Below are 24,584 nucleotides of genomic sequence, written 5' to 3'. Positions count from 1 at the left end.
TTTTTCAGAAGTTTTCCATATATATGACATTGATGCATCAAGGCGGTTTGTTTACTCATACAGAGAGCCTATTGGAAAACGCAAAAATCGAATTTTCGTTTTCTGCCTCTATATTGCTCGAAATGTCGAATATGCAAGTGATAGAGAGGCAGATAACGAAATTTTGATTTTTGTGTTTCGTGGTAGGCCCTCAGTATGTGCTAGTGGCGCTCTCTATGCAGAGTTGTGCGTAATATTCCCTATCCCATCAAGTTTCTTGTGCCACATCTTCTCGGGGCTGTGGTGCAGCTTAGACATTCATAAGTGCATTGCAGTTTAAATATAATAAAATAGCCTTTATTTACAACACAAAGAACAGTTTCACATTAACTCTACATATTTTATTTATTATCTCCCATTTTTACTTTTTTCTATTCTTTGTTTGCTTGCCCTTCGGCAAAGGCCTCCTCCAACCTTCTTCCTTGTTTTTACTTTGTTGCGTTTATTTTGATTTTGAGGGTTATGGTCTGACTCCCCACGATGACCAGTCGGCTTGGGGACTTGATTGTTGTAAGTACAGTTGTTGTTGTATGTTTTGTGACTTCCTGTTCCATTCATTTCATTTGTAATTATACTTTAGTATAATTTAAATATACTATAGTAAAAGCTTTCACTTTTTTAAAAATTGATTGATAGAAGCATGATGTTTTCTTAGAATTTACAGTTTTTTTAAATAAGGTATTACCTAATAACCTTCCTTACATTAATAAAAACCAAATAAAATCATAGTCAATCCATTATTATTAAATTAAAATATTGTAGTCACATAATAAAAAAGTACAAAATAGCGCGCTTCACTTAGGGGCAGTATGTATCCATTGCGGTGAGGAAACTTGCAACTCGATGCGCCGCACGGTGATGAGTTCATCGTCTAGTTCATGGACATTGTAGAACCTTTCCAGCTCTTCTATTGCCTTGTCTTCCAACTGGAAATAAAATAAATATAAATAATCAGTGAGCCTTCTAAAAGATCGGCCACATCGCTTTCCCCACCACACAAAACTGCCATAGAATATCTTGTGGTTTTCCAATGGCTGTGGCTGTTATCTGTGGTGGGACAGAACTGCTTGAAAACGCAACGTCTTTACGCATACGCTGAGTCAAGTTTCGGTGTGGTCGGTACTTAAATTAAAGGCAGGCGAGACGACAATGGATTAAAACGCTATGCAATAGACGAAATAACTAATTAAAACTTTATTGTCTCAAACCGCCTGAAAAATTACGATCAAAACATAAAAAAATACTAACAGAGTAGACCCTTGTTGAGGATAGATTCAGTTCTGATAGTGATGTGCCGCCGTGAAATTACGCACTTACCGTAATTCTCATTAGTGAAAATTACCGTAAATTACCGAGAATTTACGGTAACTTACCCATGAAGTATATTAAATTAAGATTGAATTTTGCTTACAAATTTTGTAATTTTCAAATATTTAAATGTTTTTAACGTTGTTATTATTAAGTGTAGTAACGTTATCTGACACGTGGTTTATTTCTCCTTATTAAGATAAGGTCCCAGCTCTATCTGGGCTTTCTTGTACGGCGGAGCCAAAGCGCTTTATGCTGGGGTATAGGGGTAAGGTTCTGAGCTTTCATCTCCCTCTTGACATTGAACGACCATGTGTCGGGAGGTCTTCGTCTTTCCAGGAATGTTGTGAGGATATTGTATTGTAGCACGGGCAGGTTTTCGTCGTGACGGGGGGGTGGAGGCTAGTCCTGCCACCTCAACCCCTCAAGAGGAAGGGCGACCTTCTGGATCCTGGAAGAGCGACTTCGTTGATGCCAGGTATGGCCTGTCGGCCTCCAGCTTGGTTTAGCCATTGTGCTGTGTGTCGTGGTTTGTACGTTCCAGCAGCAGTGAGCGTACATTGTTAAAAGGCATCGGGAGAATCGATTCCTGGCCAATCGCCTCAGCACCTGATCCTTGCCTGGAAAGCTCGTCCGCACCGTCGGTACCCCAGGATCCACTGTGTCCCTGAATCCATTGAAGGGTGAGCTTCTTATTATGACATACAGGTATGCCATTTGGAGGTCTCCATTAGTCGTTCATGGCATTCATGTATGAGTTTTAATGTAATATATGGCTTCGGGCCATTAAGAGTGCTCTTCTGTCGGATAGTATGTGGATGGAGGATCCTACTACCTTCCTTGCAGAGATGGTAGCCGCCGCTTTGCTGATGTCCAAGCACTCAGCTTGGAATACTGAGTTATGAGCTCCTAGCGGAGTGGTAATGAACGTTCAGGTCTTCTGAGAAGGTTCCAGAGCCCGACCTACTGTCTGTTTTGGACCCATTAGTGAAGATTCTGAGCTCACGGGTATTAAGTCCTCCGTGATTGTCGTCCTCATATAATTGTATTTTGTACATTTGTGCCTGCTCTGAGCATTGGAAAGTCATCGTAAACCTTTTCCAGGCATATTGTGTGCCGAGCTCCCAGGTTAGACCATATGTTGAGGTCGTTGAGGTTTCGCAACCTTGCCGCTGAGGGGGTGGCCTTCCTGTATGTGTAGGTGAAGCGGTGGAAGGTTTAGCATGACCTTCATGGCTGCAGTCTGTGCGGACCTCGTGTTTGTAGGGATGTTTGACGGATTTAACTGGCAAACTGTCATCTCGTTTCATTATGTGGCCGGACCAATCTAAGCTTTCTTATTGTTAGTCAGTAATAGGGACCACTCTGAAAGATCCTCTCATGTGTTAATTGCGCTATCAAGACGAATAACAGGACATACGAGTAGAAAAGTCGAGCACTGTGAATGCAGGATCTTGAAGGTTATCAGGAACCATTTTAATCCGTTAGTAGCCAAACTGTACAAAAAATGCAGTTTCCACGTGTTATTTTTTACCTGCAGTAAATGGTACATTGCGAACCCAGTTGATAAGCGCTTACCTGTTTCCAATATAATAGCCTAACTTAAAATAAACACGAGATGTAAAGTAATAAAATATCTTAAAACACACTTAAGCCAAGCCATTAATGGCTTAGTAAGCCATTGCAAATCTATCTTTATCTTAAACATCAATGCTTGCTTACATATGACTTATTGAAATATTGATGTTTTTTTTTTAATTACACATTATTATTATTTTTGTATTATTTTAAAACACTTATAGTGATAAAGAATAAATTTATTCATTATGAGATGGATTTTATACAATTAGGCTGGCTGAAATAATAAAGAACTCACTTTATTTTTCGTTAGGCAAGCACCTACTTTCATTAAAAACACTTTAAATCGCACATCGAATGAAACTTATTAAAACAATTTAATATTATTGTGCATTTCATCTCTAACATCTAATTATATCATTGATTAAAGTTAAAATTTCTCTTGGAAAAATTACCCGAGAACATTCGCGGGGAAGATTCCCCGTAATTTACGGCGGTAATTTACGGTAATTTTGGTAATAAACTATTTCCTGTAGACAGATTTTTTTGCAAATTTCAGTACAGATTGTATTACCTAAATAAAAATCAATTCTGTCTAAAAAAGTTTAGAAAAATGAAAACTTAGACAACTTTCTCGATAATTACCCGTACGGAGAACGTTACCGCGTAATTTACCCGACGATTCTCTTTGTTCTCGTAATTTACGGTAACGGCACATCACTATCTGATGTCATCTCACTGTACCACGCAAAGTATTCGACATTCGACTGTTTGGTATGGTCTTTTTTATGCACAGTAGGTATTTTTGACAGATTGAAGTTTTTAATCATTTTTTAATGATAATTTTACCAAAACAGATTCATGGCAATTTATTACGTCAATCACAACAATAATATTGCTTTACCAATGCGCGATCTAATAACGTGCAAGTTTAATTTTTGGTGATTCAGTAAATTATTTAATTACGTTATAAAAGATAATTTATTAAAATGAGTTCTCTTTCACACGTGTTGGTTTTATTGGGGTTAAATAACGCAGTATCTCAATTACATGGCACTATCCATTATACTGGTGTAATGTGAGGTAATGCTTTACTGTAATGATGATGATGCTGTGATGTAATTTATCCGCGTTTTCACACCTTATTTTTGGTACCACTAGTATAAAACGCTACGCATATAAAACGCTAATAAAGAGTGAATAAATAGGAAACGTTACCTGAGTTAAAAACAACGGTTTCGTCATGATCCTTGAAGAGTCATCCTTCATTTTCTTCTGATCAGCCAGGATCTGGTTGAACTCCATAGCCTTCTTCTGCTTAGGGCTGCTACTGGCCACCGGCACTTCCACTATCTTCCAGGGATTCTTGGGCTTGTCTGGAGGGCTACCTACTCCTTTACCATCCAAGTACTCGGAGAGATTCTGAGGAGAGTAGTTATTTCCTTCCATGGCTAACTTCTTCCTTTGCTTTTGCGAGAGTTTAGGGCCTATGTGGTTTATGACCAGATTTCCTGGCGATCCCCACGCCATTTCTGCTATTGGGGATTCTTTTGGTGATACTGACATGCGCGATGACGTAGGAATCTCTGGAGTGTTAATGGCACTTGATGAACTATTTCTAGCGAGTTTGGTGAAAGACTTTACTGGAGTTTCATTTAAAATGTCCTTAGCGCTGCTTAGGGCTTTAAGCCTCGCTTGGACAACTTTCTGGCATGATGGCACTTCTATCCATTTATCTTTCTTCCCTTTAAGCGCTTTCTCGGTCTCTATAGCTATGTTACTTAAGGATAAAGTGACGTCACCCGAAATATCGTTAGATAAGTCTAAAGACGTCAAACTGACGGATTCATATCGCATCCTTGTTTTTTCACTCTCAGTGTATTCAATCTTTTTGGATTTCTTCTTCTTAGTTTCGACTATGCTGTCATCTTTTTTAAGATCTTCATTAGTAACTGTTAAATCAACGGGGCAGTTTTTAGCAAATTCATCTATTACTTCATCGTCGGGTGCGTTATAAAAGGGTGTAATAACTCTAGAGGACATTATAGGGTTAAATTTGCAATAGTATTTAGAGATGTCTTCTAATAATTCTACTTCTAACAGTTCAAGAGCTTTGTTTTCAAGTATGCTGCTGATATTTAGCGATATGAACTCCATGCAACATTGTTTTAGCTGAGTAGCGTTATAAGTGTGTGCGAATTGGCACAGTTCTGCGCAGTTTCTTAAGGTGATGAGGTTGGAAAGGGCCACTTCACACATTTCTCTAAGGCGCGTTATGAAGAGTTGGTCGGCGACTATGAGCAGACTGCATATAAAGTCGATGCTGTCCGAGTTTTCTACTTCGGGACACGAGTCTGTGTACAGGAAGTCTATGACTGGTAGAAGGATGCCGTGACTGATTGGCAAGGTCACTTTTGATGATAGTTTACTCTGTAACAAAAATAATTGGCAAGGTTTAATTGAAGGCTAAACAGACTAGGTTTATGTGTAATTTCAAGACAGTTTTTTGGTAGACATAGTAAAATATACCACAACTAGTCGCTGAATATTACATCGGAATTCTAAAGGACATGTACCATAATATAAAGACTAGAACTGTCTGCCCTGCTGGTGTTGGTGCGGAGTTCGAAGTGAATGTCGGGGTCCACCAGGGCTCTACTCTTAGCCCATTACTGTTCATCCTGGTAATGAACTATGTCACTGTAGACCTTCAAAAACCAGCTCCTTGGTCCCTTCTATACGCTGATGACATAGTTCTAATAGCGGAAACAGTACAAGAGATCCAAACTGACTTAACTGCATGGTGCATAGCTTTGGAGCGCAGAGGGCTACGAGTGAGTCGAACTAAAACTGAGTACATGTACTGTAACTTCTCGGGAAAATCTACATCGACCAACGTGCTGCAGCAACCATATCTGGACAACACCCCCTTAAAACAAGTGGACCACTTTAAGTATCTAGGATCTGTTGTAACATCTACAGGATCTATCGACAAAGATATAGAAAACCGCAAAACAGCTGCGTGGCTAAAGTGGAGATCATTAACAGGGGTTCTCTGCGATGCGAAGATGCCTGTAGAAATTAAAGGAAACATATATAAGAGAGCAATCAGACCAGCTTTAATGTATGGATCCGAATGCTGGGCCACGCGAAAATCAGATGAACAAAAACTCCACGTCACAGAAATGAAGATGCTGCGGTGGTCTGGTGGTGTAACTTTGAAAGGTAGAGTCAGAAACGAATACATAAGGGGAACATTTAAAGTTGCGTGTATTACTGACAAGCTTCAAGAAAATCGCTTACGGTGGTACGGTCACGTCATGAGGCGAAACATAGAGCATATAACAAGAGCCGTAATGGAAATTGAACAACCTAAGAATGGCCCAGGACGCCGACCGACTACCTGGATGGGGATCATTTCCGAAGACATGAAGACGACGGATTTAAAACCAGAAATGACACAAAAACGCCCAGAGTGGCGTTTACGGACTAGGAGGGCCGACCCCAAGAGACATGGGAAATAGGCTCAGGAGAAGAATAGAAAAATATACCACTAACAAGTAAAGAGAATTTCAGTTCCTCAGTTCAAACAATATTCTAAAAAGGAATGGTCGTCTAAAACCTCTCGAACAATCGAACTTGTTTACTAACCTCGGACCAGGAGTGCATGAACATGCCGTGGAAGTACTCGAGCCTCGCCGCTAGTACACATTTATGCGCGGGTATAAGAGCGCCATCTTTGGTGACAACACTCGTGTCGACTAATTCTTGCAGGCTGTTTCTGTCCCAACAAACTGGCGGGTTTTTGGTGAATGTAGCGCTCTCTCGAAGGCAGATTTTGCCGTCTTTGTAGCTGGAAGAAGAAAACTTGATGAAGTCAGTAGGAGTAGGACTTTTGGGCTAGAACTTTCGAAGAAAATTTTGTGTACGTAAGTTTGACAGCTGAAGCAGTAGATGCTATTGAAGTGCAACGCCGTGCGTGACTTGTATGGGCAATTGGGCAGCAAAGGAGCCCTCTTTTTGTGCGAAGTGAAGTTGTATGCCAAGTAAGTTTCCAATTCAGGCCATGAGAGGCGGGCCCTGCAACGCGCAAGGGAGCATCTCTTTAATACTGGTATTTTTTGTATGGCCAAAATCAACCATGCTTGCAGAGTTGTAAATTATACAATGCGAGTTGCGCTCTCTAATAATGCGAATTGAAAGAATGAAAAAAAAAAAAAAACAAAACCGTAGGAAGATAAAATAGGCATTCAGCATAATGCCGCGGCAATCCGCGGCGCTGGTTTTTAGTGGGTCTTTAGTGGCGGTGGCTGTTGCAGTTTTCTTACTTTATATTTATCGCCATATCGGCACATTAATCTTGTACCAACAGTACCTACATGTTTTTGATGTAACTTACAAGAACTTATCAAGCAATTTGTGCAGCCCCATGACATGCAGCCGTTTGGCGGCGGCTTGCACCAGGCGCACAGGGTCGCAGTACAAGTTGCGCGGTGGGGTGTCCACGCTACACTCGTTGCGTTTGGTGCGATTCTTCTTGTTTCTGTTGTCCTGGTGCTTGTAGACTTTGAACGCTGAGATTTCTGAGGCGTTATCTGTAACAAAGTGAGTTTTTTAAATCAAAATTTTACACTAAATACATAAAGAGTAAAGAGTCCTAAAAGCGAATTTAACATACTAATTTAAAAAAATATACTAAAGTGGCACTGAGCCCTGTAAGCGTTTACATTAGGTATTATATGAAACTAGAGACCTGTTGCGGCGTCAAAACGCCGCTAGAGTATGGTTCTAAAAGTTAAGTTGCCTGTCCACTGAAGCGGAGCGGTAAGCGGGGAAAAAATCCAGCAATAGAATTTCATTAAAATTTCAGAGCGGAGATTTTATGCCATTCAGTCGGTGGATTTTTTCCTCGCTCATCGCTCCGCTTCTGTGGACAGGCAGCCTAAGACTGAACGCTTAATGAAATCAGGAAATGTGACGTCTTCAGATGAATCACTGGCTGTCACTATCTATTTGATGCTGACTATACCCACAGAATATGAAATCTTACACATAATTATTTCTTATAAAATGGCGACACGTTTGTATAATTTTAGCGTATTATATTTCGGTCGCGTAGCACCTACCAGCATGTTTTGTGATCGTTAGTTTTGATGCAAAAAAGACATAATTATTGTCTATCTTTTCGCATCTTTCTAAACTAAAAATCATAATACGCGACCGCGATATGATACGGTAAATCAAGATTTCGTGGATAGGATGCCTTCTTGTCATTTGGCTCTCATGCCTAAAATTTCATAGGGCTCTAGAGTATAATTAATATTTTATTCTCTTTTTCCTATTATTCATGAAACTGAAGTTTACAAACATTTAACAAACATTCCGTGACATTCCGTGTCTGGGCTATACCGCGAAAATCGAAATTCAAATTGCGCCTTCATTGGAGTAAAAGAGAAAGATCCCCGCAATTTGCGAATTTCGGTTTTCGCGGTAGACCCTCTGACCTAATAATAGACATAGTATATACACGTAGTTATAGACATGAAACCGAGCGACCAAGGTATGGATGGTATAGAAAGGAGAAGCAGAATTGTTGCAAAAGTGACCGCTTTCAGCTTTAAATAATAGTTCCTAATCTCTCCGGTGGCGCTAGTTAGGCTCTGGGACATGTGTATAACATGAACCATATAAGGCAACAAATAACCCGACCAAATTACGTAGGTTGTTTTTAGTAGTATTTCGGTGTATGGTGGCGCCGCCTAATTACTGTTTTTTGATGGACACTTTTCGTACGTTTCGTAGATTTGGCTTCTTTATATAGTGTCCATGGACCAGGGGTAAGAGAAATACATATTCATGTATTGACAGTTTCATGTATAGCAGCATAATCCTTTTTAGGGTTCCGTACCCAAAGGGTTAAAACGGGACCCTATTACTAAGACTCCGCTGTCCGTCTGTCTGTCACCAGGCTGTATCTCACGAACCGTGATAGCTAGACAGTTGAAATTTTCACAGATGGTGTATTTATGTTGCTGCTACAACAACAAATACTAAAAAGTACGGAACCCTCGGTGGGCGAGTCCGACTCGCACTTGGCCGGTTTTTTCTCTTTCACTCTTATAAATTTCGGTATTTCGCCATCGCCTCCATTTCATTCGGCATTTTTTCATGGTCGGGTTATGCCATCATAGCAAACCCGACCATGAAAAAATGCCCGGTCGGTGATAAAAATAAAGCATGGCACTATTTTCTCTTTCCTCTTATAGGAATCGCAATAAGACTATCTTTCTCTATCAAAGAGTGTCAAGCCCTTGAACCTAATTTAGTTTTTTTTAAATTTACTTTTTTGAAAGTATGTACAACGACTGGACCGCGACCTTGGTATCGTCAAAATATCTCTTTTTCGCTCTCGGCGTACGGCCCCCACCTTAAGCGCCTAACACATTACCGCACCGCACCGGTCATTGTGCGATGCACCTATAAGTAAGTCACACAATGACCTTGGTGCGGTGCGGTAATGTATTAGCCGCTTTATAGCCGTATTTAATAGACTATCGTAAAAGCCGTTAGAGACTACCACACCTCACCGCGACCTTGGTGCGATGCGGCGCACGTATCGATAGTGCGCAAGGTGGTCACCGTACGTAAGTTAAGGACGCAGCTTTAAGTTAGAGCGAGAAAGGAATATTATAGCCGTGTTTAACAGACTATCGTAAAAGCCGTTAGAGACTACCACACCTCACCGCGGCCTTGGTGCGGTGCGGCGCACGTATCGATAGTGTGCAAGGTTGTCACTGTACATACGTTAAGGACGCAGCTATAAGTTAGAGCGAGTAAGAGATTTTGACCGCACCAATACGACTTTTCGAGATATTCTCTTTCTCGCTCTCACTTATGGGTGTGGCGCACCAAGATCGCGGTGCGGTGCGGTAGTCTGTTACGGCTCTTACATACGATCACACATACGCCGCACCGCACCAAGGGCGCGGACCGATGCGGAAAATGGGGTTGGCCTGGCCGGTCGACATAATTAGCAGAGGGCGCCAGCATAGCTTGCCCTGTCAATCCCTACAATTGAGTCAAATTTTTGTTTTTTTAATTCCATGGATGCCAGCCCTTTAAGCCAAATCTCATAGAAAAAGGGGCAAGCTATGATGGCGCCATCTCTGCAAACCTTTGACAGTTGCCAACCCCATTGGCTGACCGTTTACCTTAAAGATCCGACATCATTTAACATCCTCATAAGAACAAACCTCGCCATACGTGCTTTTTGAAGTAAATATAGATGCTTTTCCCCACCGTTTTGTATGGTTTATGGTGGGCTGGTGGGCTACAAATTCTGTCCCTCACGGGCGCACGCGGTAAGCCACTTCTATAGGATCCTACCTTCTATGTGCCAAAGCAACAATAAAATAATTTTTAAGAAAAAAAAAACCGACTTCAATGGGGGATGCCGCTGAAAGCATTCTTAGATTCCAGACAATGAAATGAAAAAGACAGCATCTTTTGCCTAATTATGTAGAAAAAGAGGTAAACCGACCCACTTTTCTAGTAGCATTTCGTTTTTGTAAGGGTCGCAGTTCTAACCTAACCTAACCTACTTTTCTGGTAGCATTTCGTTTCTGTAAGGGTCACAGCTCTAACCTAACCTAACCTACTTTTCTGATAGCAGTTCTGTTCTGTGAGAATCGCAGTTCAAAAGCTACCCACCCACCTAACCCACTTTTCTAGTAGCATTTCCGGGTCTGGGTCTGGGTCCGGATCCGAGTCCGGATCCGTGTCCGGCTGTCCGGGTCCAGGTTTGGGTCAGTTCGGTCCGGGTCCGAGTCCGAGTTGGGGTCCATGTTCAGACCCGGGTCCGGGTCCGAGTCCGGGTCCAAGTTTGGGTTTGGGTCCATAAGGAAGAGAACAAATCGCCAAACGTGAACTATGTGTCATTGAAGAGTTCCATTCTGATCATCATCAGCAGTTCCACTTTATCAAATGTCACTTTTTTAAATGTACCTATAATTGCTGGATTTGTTGATGAAAATACAAAAATCACTATATGTATGCCTTTCACATTTGAGGAGTTTCCTTGGTTCCTCGTGGGTCTCATCATCAGAACTCGAGCTTGACAAAAATATGTCTTAAAAATCTAACTTGCTTAACAAACATAACGAAGAGGACAAATCGCCAAACGTGAACTATGCGTCATTGAAGAGTTCCGTTCTGATCATCATCAGCAGTTCCACTTCATCAAATGTCACTTTTTAAAATGGAAGTGCTGGATTTGTTTATAAAAATACAAAAATCACTATATGTATGCCTTTCACATTTGAGGAGTTCCCTCGATTCCTCATGGATCCCATCATCAGAACTCGAGCTTGACAAAAATGTTTCTTGAAAACCTAACTTGCTTAACAAACATAACGAAGAGGACAAATCGCCAAACGTGAACTATGCGTCATTGAAGAGTTCTGTTCTGATCATCATCAGCAGTTCCACTTCATCAAATGTCACTTTTTTAAATGTAAGTGCTTGATTTGTTGATGAAAATACTAAAATCACTATATTATGCCTTTAACATTTGAGGAGTTCCCTCGATTCCTCATGGTTCCCATCATCAGAACTGCTTTTTGACAAAAACGGGACCAATCTGTATGTATATACTTACAATCAAAAAAAGAATTATCAAAATCGGTCCAGTAATGACGGAGTTATGGAGTAACAAACATAACAAAAAAAAAACTAAAAAAACAACCGAATTGAGAACCTCCTCCTTTGAAATCTTGAAGTCGGTTAATAAACATGTGTCATCATGATGAGTACGATGTGGATGACACATGTCTGACATGTTGTCAAACACAATAATAAAATTTTATGGTGTTTTAATATAATTTTTACACGACTGCCCAAAAAAAGGAGTGTATTGTTTTTAGTGTGGTGTATGCATGTTACAGTTTCAAAACAAATATTTGAATGGATTGGATACCTTACATACCTCACATATATAGGTTTGAGTTCAATTCAATCTCAAGTCAGAACAAAGGTCACGTGGTACATTTTTTCAAATTAACTTTTTAGTACTTTTTTGGGAAAGAATCAAAAAACTAAGAGCTTATTGCAAATCTGTAGCATGAGACGAATCAAATGACATATAATTTATTAAAATCGGACCATAACTGTAGATCTGATGGGATGAACAAAAATCGGCCTCGCGTAATATATATATAGATTTGTCAAATTACTAAACTTCTGGAAAAATAAATTGGCTTTAATAGTCTGTGCAAACTTTATTCAAATACAATAATTTCTGTTAAACTTAAGTAAGCCTCATGGATATATGTTTAAATATACCTATATTTAAACATATCCATTATAGATATATTTAAATAAATAAATGTTCATACATGCCTACTTCTATTGCTGAAATATCTAAGTGAGATCTGATAAAAAATTGGCTATCCACAATCAAGATTCCAACTGATCACATGATGCCATGAAGTATTATTTAAAAAAACCGGAAAAGTGCGAGTCGGACTCGCCCACCGAGGGTTCCGTACTTTTTAGTATTTGTTGTTGTAGCGGCAACAGAAATATATCATCTGTGAAAATTTCAACTCTAGCTATCACGGTTCATGGTATCTCATGAACCGTCAGCCTGGTGACAGACAGACGGACAGAGAAGTCTTAGTAATAGGGTCCCGTTTTTACCCTTTAGGTACGGAACCCTAAAAAGCATATAAACGCATTAGCAAATTAGAATTAATAAATAACTTGCAATTTCACTTCAAACATACCAGGGAAATTCTGTTCTTCTAACTCTATCTCCACGTCCTTTTCCTTTTTCAAGCTATTCAGATCCTCCTTCCTTATCTTCAAGCCGCAAGGGCCTAATTCTGCCACATCACAAGTCCCAGTATACATGTATCGGAGTATTCTCTCGAATACCTCTGGGTGCATTTCTATGTTGATTGTAGGTTTGTCGTCTGCGTTATTTATGGAATCCTGGTATAGTTTGTAGAGGTGTTCGCTGCTGGAGGCTATTATGAATATGTGGGCGGGGTAGAGTTTAGTGCCGACCTGTTGAATAGGGGTGAATAGGCTAGATGACAAATTTTTAGTGTTCCATGCAAAACTTTGTTTTGACAAACGGAACACTTATGGGATCACTTCGGTCTTGCAAATCAGTTAAATGCGTTTTTCTCAGAGACCGTTTGACATAGATACCTAAAATTTGAAACAGTTATAGCAATTGGACCCGGGTATGTCCTTAAACTACGTCCAAAAGAGAGGTATGGGCACTGTGAATGACATCTCGCTTTGTGTGGTAGGGCACAGGACAGCGGATGTCATTCCAGATCTAGAGCAGAGCCCAACTGGGGAGGTACCTCCACCTTACAGAAAACCGCAGCCAAATAACACTAGACCCTACTAATAGTGTTGTGTTCCTGCCTGTGAGTAAGGTTGCCAGAGCTCGAGGGAGAGGAGTGTTAGGGCCGGCAACGCGCATGTAACTCCTCTGGAGTTGCAGGCGTACATAGACTACGGAGACTGCTTAACATCAGGCGGGCCGTATGCTTGTTTGCCACCGACGTAGTATAAAAAAAAAATACCACCACTAGTATTGTGAATAAGTCAAAACCGCTTATTTCTTATTATTAATGGTATCAATCGATCAGGTTTTATTTTTAGGATCAAATGTCTATACGGGACCCATTGCATTAAAGCAATACAAAAGTCAGAAATGATAGTCAAAGCCCGACAGTCGTACTTCACTCGCGAAACGCTTCTAACAAAACGATAAGTGATCGTGACGTCAGGTTTACTGAGAGCCCATTTTATGGACAATATAAGAAAATTGCGCTTTTGTCGGTGAAATATTGCGTTTATGTATATAGTTGCTGTACAATATTTTTTTGATAAAATGTAATTTATTTTTACTCTTTTAGTCTCGTACCTACATCATAGGAACCTTTATTACCTTCAAAATAACGTCATGCAAGATGTCATCTTCAGCTGCTGTCTCCATGAGGGTTTCCATGTGTTTGGGAAAACTGCTGGGCGACAGTTCAGGTAGGGATGTGAGTCCGCACGTTGGTTTTATCTTGAAACAAAATACGTTGCTGGAAACTAATATTTATAATATTCTTGCTTATAGTAGAACTATAGTTGGTCAAACCAAATTGACAGTAAATAAGAACAAAGAAAACTATACTTATCCTTTTCTTTTGGGTGCTAGTACTAGTGTAAGGCAAAGATAGTATGACTCTCTCTGTCTATGTTTGAAATGAGACAGTCCTTTGACAAACTATATAACAAAAACCAGCCAAGTGCGAGTCAGACTCGCGCACGAAGGATTCCGTACCATTACGCAAAAAACGGCAAAAAATCACGTTTTTTTGTATGGGAGCCCCACTTAAATATTTATTTTATTCTGTTTTTAGTATTTGTTGTTATACCGGTAACAGAAATACATCATCTGTGAAAAATTCAACTGTCTAGCTATCACGGTTCATGAGATACAGCCTGGTGACAGGCGGACTGACAGCGGAGTCTAAGTAATAGGGTCCCGTTTTACCCTTTGGGTACGGAACCCTAAAAAGTTACCTGTAAGCAAGCGAAGTTCAGCCCCTCGTTGTCCACTACGATGGCCACGGCTCTGTGCACATTCGGTATCCTCACAATTCGCGCCGAAGTACAGTCGTCCTTCTCAAGGAACTTCACCAGCGCGCTCTTGTTGCTGCCTCGCTCCCTCTCCTTCCTGATTGGCTGCGGCGCGGGGGGCGTGGCCTTGCGAGAGATGTAGCCAATGAAGGCTTCGCCGTATTTGGTGGTGAAGTAGAACGCGTCGTGGGTTAGTGTTACGTGGGTTATTATTGTTTGGTGGTTTAGACCGAAGACGCATCTGTTAAAACAAAGTAAAACAAATGACTCTTATGTAGTCAGAATGATATTGTTTAATGTAAAAAGAAGTATAACACAAATGTTGTTACGATGAGGAAATTTCAATCTATCATCATCTTCCTCGCGTTGTCCTGTCATTTTGCTAGATACTACGAAAACGACTGCCATCTGATCTTCCAACCTAGAGGGTAAAAAAGGCCTTATTGGGATTAGTCCGGTTTCCTCACGATGTTTTCCTTCACCGAAATGCGACTGGTCTGAATTTCTGAATCATCAATTTATAATCATGGGTTCAAAATATGACTAAAAATTAGGTAAGGATCCTTATATTTTATAAATAGGGTAAAATTATTTAAATTATATCGTCAATGTCGTCAGAATCAGGATCATATTTACAACTAATAATTTAAATAATTTTGTATTTACATTAAGTAGCGAGATATGTGTATTTAGATTTAAGAAATATGTATACAATGTATACATAGAAAGATACAAAAAAAATTGGTTGTTTTATTTTACGCCTATTAGGCCAAGCAATAGGAAGATATAGAGGGAAATGCTAGGAACACAATTTTTAACTTCGTAGCTTTGTTTGGACTAGTAAGGAGATGACCATATCAAAAGTCCCCGACCGTAACCCTGGTGCTGGGGGAGAGGGGTTTGAAGGTTAAATTTTTCGGTTTTTCGATTATATCTCGGAAACTATGGGTCTGAGCGGCATGGCCACTTTAACAAAATGAAAAGTGATTTAATTTGTTACAAGTTTTATTAGGTCAATTTTTTTGATATCTTATATAGTTTTTGAGATATCCGCTCTTGAAGGTTTATTTAGAGCTCCCATTTTTATCTTGATTATCTACATCAGTAAAGCTGCTAGGACGAGTTTGGTAACGTTTTCGTATAAATCGGGGGTGCTAAATTCATTTATGGTATCAACATTGACACCTTTCTGAAGTAAAAACATATAAACTCTATAACTTTTTTTGGGCATTTATTTCCTGGCCTATATTGATTGTATTGGACAAAAACGAGGAATGCATTGCTTTTCACCTTATTTATAATACTATTAGTATGTTTGAAAAAAATGTTGTCGCAAGGCAGTCTCCACTTTATGACTTTGTTCTACCAAGTTTAGGTATTTATACTCTGCCTATTCCTATCACTGGAAGACACAGACAAGAGGTTGAAAGGCTTACCTGGTGAGCTGGTTGTTGGTGTCCTGCCAAAGCATGAGTTGTCCCACGTTAGTCAGCAACAGCACTGTTACTCGCGAGTATGTCCCATTCTCGCTCACTTTCGCCTCCACGCACACTTGCCGTAGGTTTATCTGTCTGGAAAATTTAAAATATTTATCAAAGATTAACATATATCGGTTTTCAATATTCAATGCGTAATTGCGTAAACGAGTGCCGACCCGAATAAGTGTAAGGCCTGAGTGGACGCTCGAGTTGGGCGTGCGTTAGGGCGGGGCGTGCGGCGTGCATGTTAAACAAATGCAAACGTATAGGAGCGGCCTTAGTGCACGCTCACGCTGCTCACATCACATCACTTGTGAGCACGACGCCACGCTGCACGCCCCGCCGAGCGAGCCTCCACTCAGCCCTTACACTTAGGGTTCACATACTTGTCAGGTAACTAGATTAGAGTTATAAGACTTATAAGAAATCCATTCGAAGAAATACAGAACGCGTTATGTATGTAGGCGTATGCCAGACTGACAGTGTGCCATGTCGACAGAGGCGTGACAATTAAACAGCTTGGATGAAGATCAACATTTAGCCGAAGGTCAATGAAAAACTTATACTTCTTGGCGATCTTCTTGCAGATGTGCTTGTGCAGCAGATAGACGTCGCCCGCGCCTATTCTGTATGCTTGTTGTTGGATATAGCCTACAATAATAACTTACTTGATGGCGATCTTCTTGCAGATGTGTTTGTGCAGCAGATAGACGTCGCCGCGACTGGTCGTGATCACGGTGGCCGCGTCGCCGGCGCCTACTAACTGTATGATGGCCTCTTCTTTGTTGTTCATGGATATTGCCACCTACAATTTAAGAAATATTGTAACATGAATATTATAACAGAACTGGAGGTCATAATCATAATCGTAATTTTGAGACTGCATCTAAATAAGTATACATTTTAACATATTGTCATAACATTTTAATATTTGTCAGTTTCGCGCCGCAGATGTGTAGCCCACAATTAAACCCACGTATTAAAAGCACTCTTATTCAACGCTTGAAGGATGATGCACGATTTGTGATTGTTGGGGAGGAATTTATACAACTTAAAGTGTCAAGTATCTTTCCGTATTACCCATTCGTTTGATCGCCTTAACTTCCTGCGAGGCAGAGTACTGTCACTCCTAATAATAGGTATCACCGTCTACTATCTACTGCCAATACGGACAAAGTATCAGCGTCCACAATATTACCTGACAATGGGGTTGGTCGGTCGAAGTGTTTAGCAGATGGCGCCAGCATAGCTTGCCCTGTCAATCCCTAGAAATGTGCCAAATTTTTGTTTTTTTAATGCCCTGGATGCCAGCCCTTTAAGCCAAATCTCATAGAAAAAGGGGCAAGCTATGATGGCGCCATCTCTGCAAACCTTTGACAGTTGCCAACCCCATTCATAAACCTTAATGAAAAGGTATAAAATCCATCGATGGTCATTCAAGTCTTTACCCGTTAAGGTGCAGTCACGACTCTTACGAGTATTTGTCCATCTTTTCTGAACATTTAAGGGATTCTAAGATGTCACTCCTAAAATAATAAAGAGCTTTTACGTTTACTTTTACCAGTTCCTGTATTCTTCTTGGTACTTACCCGTTTAGGTGCAGTAACAATCTTATCATCTTGCGAATGTCCCAACTGGCCACAGTTCACACCCCAAGTGTACACAGCGTTTTTGTTCCACACCACAGCGTGGCTGCGGCCGGAGCACAGCCCTATCGGCTGGGACAGTTTGAGGAGGGGCTTCGTGGATGGCAGCCTTAGGGATGAGCTGTTGGTGATGGGGGAGGTGTCTGTGCTGTTTAAGGTGTATTGTAGTACCTGGAACGTAGAACATTGAGAGATACATTTGAGATCGCTAAAGAATTGTAAATTCTGTCTAGTCTAGATTAAAAGTAAAATCTAAACTTTGTAAAGAAATAAATTTCATTTTGCATTGCGACAAGTAAAACGTTTGAAAAACTATAACTCGACCATGCATTACGTAAGTAGATTAAAAATGTTGCTTGTATTACCCGGGCCATAAAGAAGAATAGTTTAAATGGCCGAAATTATCCCTGTAGTTTTGATGCTACTTTGGAACACACGAAACAAACATACTTCATATAGACGCAGAGACGCGTGGTGCAAGTGTTCGCCATCCGCCCGCTTGTCCCCAGTAGGTACCTACCTAAAATACTGAGTGTTTAACAATGTGCTCACCGTCCCACTCTGCGTGAGAAACACAGTAGAGTCCAGCAGCAGGGCGACTTGTTGTATGGGTTCTTGTAGACGCAGCGGCGCTGGGCGCAACAGTGTTCCCCGCCCGGCCCCCGCGCGCCCAGCTTGTCCGCAGGCCCACACTTCACCGCCACAGACCCACAGGCTGTGGAACTTGCCCAGACACACCTGCGAAGATTGACTGTAGGTATAAGTGGGGAAAAAAGGTAAAAAATTTAAAGACAACAGAACTAATCTTCGAAAAACGATTGGCACTGATACCTTTATTGCTTATCGCCTACAGACAAAGCTTAGAAAATTTAATAATGTACGTATTCTGTACGAGTTTTATGGTGATTCGTTTTGATTGAATATGAACTACCTAGTATATATAAAATATATACCCTGACAAAATGTACAAAATACAGAAGGGTAAAAGGAAGGTTTTCCTGGGTGTGGCAATAAAGCAGATCAATAGATGTCTGTTATCTGACAAAGTTTAGTTTAGAACATACTAGTGGAGGTTGTGTTGGTTAGTGTAGAAATACGAAGAGCATAATTGAGTAAAATTTAACTCTACGAAGTAGTGGGCCTACTTCCACATCTGGTGGGTTCCATATCTGGTCACATACGACAATACACACGACAGAATTTTTTTTTTTTTTTTTTAATTTATTGAATAAGGAAGCAAATTACAGTTTTTTTAGATCATTACAAGACCCATCGTAGGCAAAACCTTATGGAGGTTTGTGTGCCGATGGGGAGTTCGAGAATAACATAAAGAAAAACAATATTATATTCTATATCTTATCATAAATATGATTCTTAGTATACATAGCTTGTGTCGTTAGTTTTTAATAAGTGCATTTTAACGACATTTTTTATATGTTTACCATTTAAATATTTCGCACAAACAACTTCTGGCAGATCATTCAATATTTTAGGTAATATATATGTGTACAGCCTAGTGCCATATATGTTGTTATATTTGGGTATACAATATTTGTTTTGGTTCTGTAGACATCTTAGTTTTGTACATCTTTTGTGTTCTTTTAGTTTAGTAACATGGTGATATTCTTCTGTTAGTATGGCTAGTTTACACATATTTTGAACTGGGAGTAAATTACAGTATTTGAAAAGTTGGGAATAGTCTGTTTCGTACTTCTTTTTGATATGCTTAGGTACAAGTGTCTTCAATAATCTTATTTGTAAGTTATATATTTTTTCTATATATGTTTTATAGGTTTTACCATAAGTACTCAGAGCGTAATAAGTACCTACCTAATCAAAAGGATTTTCTGCAGCCACCGTTACGGTCATAATAATTGATTGGGTTAAATACGTGGTTTAAGGAAAAGAAAATGCAGTGTATATATATTTATTTAACAAACGTAGAAAATCACACTTGTTCGGGATAATATTTGTACTTCTGGAAAGGATTCACAGCTGACACCACCCTAACAACTTTCGTGGTCGGTTCGGACGCATCGTTTACAAACATCATGTTCTGCAGAGAGCTCTCAGACTGCTCGGGCTCCGCGTGGCGCGCTCGCCGAGCTCCGTAGATATAACCATCCGTGTCAGTTATCAACGGTTCCCCTCTCAACACACAATAAGCAAAAGACATCAATGAAGCATACGCGCAAAGACACACAATACAAGAAAATATAATAAGTCCTTTGCTATCCACAAACGATTGTCTTAATGCTTGAAAACATCCGATCGCATTAAACGTACCTGGATCTAGTGATGATTGACATTCTTTAACTAAAGGTATTAGATGCGTACGATTCTGTAAAACGCAACACTGTACTGGAAACAATTTATCAGGGTTCAGTTGGATCCAATAAGAATCCTTGAAATCAGCTAAACCGACGACCCCACAGCATTCGTAGTTTACCATTATATAGTCCCATAGCGATGTAAACAGATCGTTGTCTTTTCCGTACTGTGTGCGTATCGTGCTTTGCAGAAACTTGCGTGTTTTGTCATTATCAGAATAAATGTTGTAGATGCAGGATATGTAGATAAACCAGATAGCTACCGAGCATATAACGGAAACTAGGAAGATGTATGATTTCATTGCGCATTTGGTCTTGCAGCCAGCGCCGAGTATGCCGCAACACGAAGTCAGCATCGCAACGATAGCCGAAGTTATAATTACTGTCGTTAAAGGCGTTAACCACAGCTTTAGGTTCACAAAGTTAGCTATAACACCAACTAGTTCGCTTCTAGTTACAGTGTAGTTCAAGTCTCTGAATAATTCCGTGTTGATAGAGCACCATAAGCAAATACCGAAGCCTATAAGTCCGACGAAGAAGAATAAGAAGTTGGTGAAACCTAGACAGGTTCTAGGACACATTACGGAGTGCATTTTGATAAAAAGTTTTAGTTTGATTGATTGTTTGCGACTTTTGACATGACATATTGACTGGTTTTCTAACCGCCGGTTTGACGGCCAGTGTTGAGATGCGCATGGTTGATTTGTTTATGGTTAACAGTAAGAAGGTTAATTTGATTATAATTGAGAAGCTGCAACACAGATTCCATATAATTATGGGATAAGTTGCTTAGAAATGTTCAAAAATTACGGGCGAGTAATTAGAAACACCACTGCAATGGAAACAGTGAGAGATTCGTTGGAAATACATATAAGTCGCTCGGCTGCGTACTTTCGTGCTTGTACATTCATTGTAGTTACAATTGCTGCCCTACACATATACATCACTGTGCTTCAAGCCCTCATACTTGTACATACATATCCGTACACGGCGGAAAGAAGGTGATAAATGACGGGAAAATATTGAAGAAATTTTAAACTTAATTTTATTTTAAGTTCAAATTTCTTCAATAAAATCTCGAGTTATCAACTTCTTCCCGCCGTGTACCGATATAACTATGGTTTATCTACATATTTACTTTAACTAACCTGGCGGACCATGGCATTAGACCGGCTAAAACAGCTCAGTAACTCTGGCACCGCACGTGGTTGTTGCGTCCCCGTGCCCAGAGTATAGTTGCAATTGCTTCCCCATACATATACGTCGCTCGGCTGCGTGCATTCGTGCTTGTACATGTATTGGCGGTCTAGCATGGCATGCTCTAGGGCTCTGAAGTCGTCCTTGTCTACTATGTCCGTGTTGACACCTAGAACAAGGTACAAAGTTGTAAACCACCTGCGCGACCATACGCGCGAGGCAATTTACTCGCGCACAAAACGGGCAGTGTAGACGTGCCTCGGCCAAGGCGGCGCGCGCGAGGCACGTCTACACTGGCCGATATGATAAATTCTACCAACTCGAAAAAGTTACCTCTGCTTTCCACCGTTACGATATCAGATAACGCGAATTTATAGGTTTTTGAAAGGGTATAGACGTGTTTTTATGGGGCATCGGCCCCAGAAGCCAAATTGATTGCCGTTTTGCCAATTTATTAGCTCAGATGTAAGATGCTATTTCACAAAATATTAACCCTAAAATGCTGCAGGTTTTTAGGAAAAAAAAAATGTTTTTAATTTTTTTTTATCTAAACTACTGAACCGATTTTTTTGTAACTTATACACATTATGTAAGTAATGTAGATGTATTATTTAATCTACATTACTGTTTCTATACCCTTTCGATAACATTTATGTTTCAGTCAAATAGCATTTTAAAAACAATTTTGCAAAAAGGCTGCTAGTGTTGTTGCAAAATTTAGGTACAATAATTACCAATCTTCATCAAAGCAACAGCAGTGTGTATTTGTCCATAAAAGATGCTCCGATGCAGTGGGGTGTAACCAGACTCTCTGTCCCTGGCATTGACGAACGCTTCCGAGGAGTGGCGGACCAACCATTCCATGAGACGTGCGCGGCCGCGGGAGCATGTCATGTGTAGGGCTGTGCGACCCTATAATACAATTAAATATAGATCAGGGAAATCATTTACATGAAAAATAAAAAAATATAATTGGTATAATTGTAAAATGCTTTAAATATCGCGGCCATAAGCCTCAATTTCTGTTCATATGTAGTAGTACTCTATGTTACATAATTAGACACTTAACCTATAGGTATAGACACTTAGCCTTAAGAGACTTGACTGACAGACTGACCAACGTAAATCCCTAGTAGCTAAGGTTATTAGCATTAGCACCTATCTTCACCTTTAGACATACTTTTTTTTTTTTTTAATCTAGTTTTTAATTCACTAACTGGTCGCCCAAGATACAGGCTATGCCTAGTTTGGGGACCCCTGTTCATACTGTTATAAATGTACCGCTGTATGCGCGCAACCTGGACCTCATGTATACTCCATCTGCAAATTCCCATCTTTGTGTGCAAAATAAATATATTTTTCATTTTCAAATATTTTTTTACACACAACTCAAATATAAAGGTAAAATATACTGGTCTCAGTAGAGACACTACCTCACTATAATGTACTTCAAAATTAAGACAAATATAGAGACTAACTGATTTATGGCAGCCCTACAAAATAATCTGATTATTTTTAGGGTTCCGTACCCAAAGGGTAAAAACGGGACCCTATTACTAAGATTCCGCTGTCCGTCTGTCTGTCTGTCAGCAGGCTGTATCTCACGAACCGTGATAGCAAGACAGTTGAAATTTTCACAGATGATGTATTTCTGTTGCCGTTATAATAACAAATACTACAAAGTACGAAACCCTCGGTGGGCGAGTCCGACTAAATTAAGATGTAGCCATTGTAGCCTTATGAATTTTGTTTATCTGCATAGTGTCCGTAACTAAAGACAGTTTTAATGAAGTTTTAAGATTTTTTTAGACAAATTGTTTATTTGGGTTTGTCATTATCTTTAAGGTTATCTAATTACATAAATTCCTTCAACTTTAAACATGAATACCTGTAAATATCTCATAGCTATCAATGAAATTGTAATTAATAAATGAAATCAGCAAGTACCTTCAAGCACAATATAAACAAAGAATACAGACTTAAATAATATTTTGCTATTATAATAAACACACCATCTAATCTTATTCTTATATCACATACCTCAAAATCAAAAGCCTGTATGAAGTTAGCACATGTAGCTCTAATGAAGCTAGCCAGTGCCTCATCACTGACAGATCTCTTTGTAATGGCTCCCGTTAGAGCCTGTCCATGAAGCCGGGACTTGCACCGGCGGGTGCAATCTACGTCTATCTTACTCATAATTTTTACCCTGGTTTTCTTCTAAGGATAGTACTAGATATTATTGTAATAAAATATTTTTTATATTTGATATTATTTATATTTGATGTCAATATTTGTGCGAGGATGAAAATAGTTCTGATATGATTACAGCTCTAAACGTGTGATTTCTATAATATGTACAGGAGCCTAGTGCTCGGGAATTGTATTGATGACAGTCTGAAAACAAGAAAAAATATTTTGTCAAGAAATAAAACTAAGTGTCAATTTAATGTTCATAGCAAATAACTTTAAGCCTTTAAAAGGCAGAGGGAATATGTTTCCCACCTGATTTTGAACTTTATTTCAGTGATAGGGTTCAGTTTTGCATAATTCCTGACACCCTTATGCCTTATGAAGGGGGCCGGAAAATACTGATGCACTATTGGCTAATTCTATTATATATACCTAGACATAGACAACCTTGATTGTTAATGATATATGACAGGTCACAACTTACATATTATTCAATTATTATAAATTAGTCATTAAATATGTATACATGTTATTTACATATCTTATTTGTTCATTGAGGTCAGAACTTACAAAAAATGGAATTATTTACATATTATTCAATTATTATAATTAAATGATTATGCATACACATTATTAAATTTTATTTCTTTGTGTTCAATAAATTCTTTATAACTGTAGAAACATTTTCCAATTAGACCGAACTCGTAATATTCTTTATCTTAAATAACCTAGAGAAGTATGTTACAGTGGAGTGCATAGAGTAAACAAGAATATTATCAAATCTTACGAGGTATTTTGTAGCAGTAATGCATCACATGCAGTGGGAGAGTGGGACGAATAACATTTCAAAATCTACAAGGTCGTTTCCAACCGGCAAAGTTATTCGAGTTTACGCAATACTTTGAAATATTTTTAAAAGGTAAATAGGCGGGTGGTATTTTACTAATATATTAGTGATAAATATTTAATATCGCCCGTAAACATACCTTTACATTAAAACAGCTGAGTTAACTTCTTTGCTTGCGAAGAAATTCTTATACATTATTATTTTACGTTAGAGAATTGTTATTTAAATAACTACACATTAGCCTCTACTTAGCAAAGGTCACATAAACACAAGAGATTGCGTTACGAAAGAGATTAATGCCTTTAATGCAATTTATTGC

General features: G+C 39.4%; 2 protein-coding genes across 2 annotated transcripts; both read right to left on the bottom strand.

Annotated features, from left to right (window-relative positions):
* Nucleotides 1-762: 762 nt before the first annotated feature.
* On the bottom strand, nucleotides 763-24,566 carry LOC134749206 (inhibitor of Bruton tyrosine kinase). Its single transcript, XM_063684075.1, has 15 exons — nucleotides 24,405-24,566; nucleotides 23,266-23,622; nucleotides 21,960-22,137; nucleotides 21,177-21,394; nucleotides 18,251-18,436; nucleotides 17,642-17,869; nucleotides 16,721-16,857; nucleotides 16,011-16,145; nucleotides 14,518-14,815; nucleotides 13,892-14,014; nucleotides 12,708-12,990; nucleotides 7,325-7,520; nucleotides 6,577-6,778; nucleotides 4,144-5,355; nucleotides 763-965 (listed from the first exon to the last, which is right to left on the bottom strand). Exons 2-15 carry the CDS (start codon nucleotides 23,422-23,424, stop codon nucleotides 834-836), a joined length of 3,687 nt encoding a protein of 1,228 aa, XP_063540145.1. The 5' UTR covers nucleotides 23,425-23,622; nucleotides 24,405-24,566; the 3' UTR covers nucleotides 763-833.
* Nucleotides 19,630-20,711, bottom strand: LOC134749227 (tetraspanin-1-like). The gene has a single exon (XM_063684114.1). It carries the CDS (start codon nucleotides 20,619-20,621, stop codon nucleotides 19,647-19,649), a length of 975 nt encoding a protein of 324 aa, XP_063540184.1. The 5' UTR covers nucleotides 20,622-20,711; the 3' UTR covers nucleotides 19,630-19,646.
* Nucleotides 24,567-24,584: the final 18 nt, after the last annotated feature.

The sequence above is a fragment of the Cydia strobilella genome, chromosome 18 (assembly GCF_947568885.1).
Source record: "Cydia strobilella chromosome 18, ilCydStro3.1, whole genome shotgun sequence".
NCBI classification, from domain to species: Eukaryota; Metazoa; Arthropoda; class Insecta; order Lepidoptera; family Tortricidae; genus Cydia; species Cydia strobilella.
This window is presented reverse-complemented; position numbering and strand designations above follow the sequence as displayed.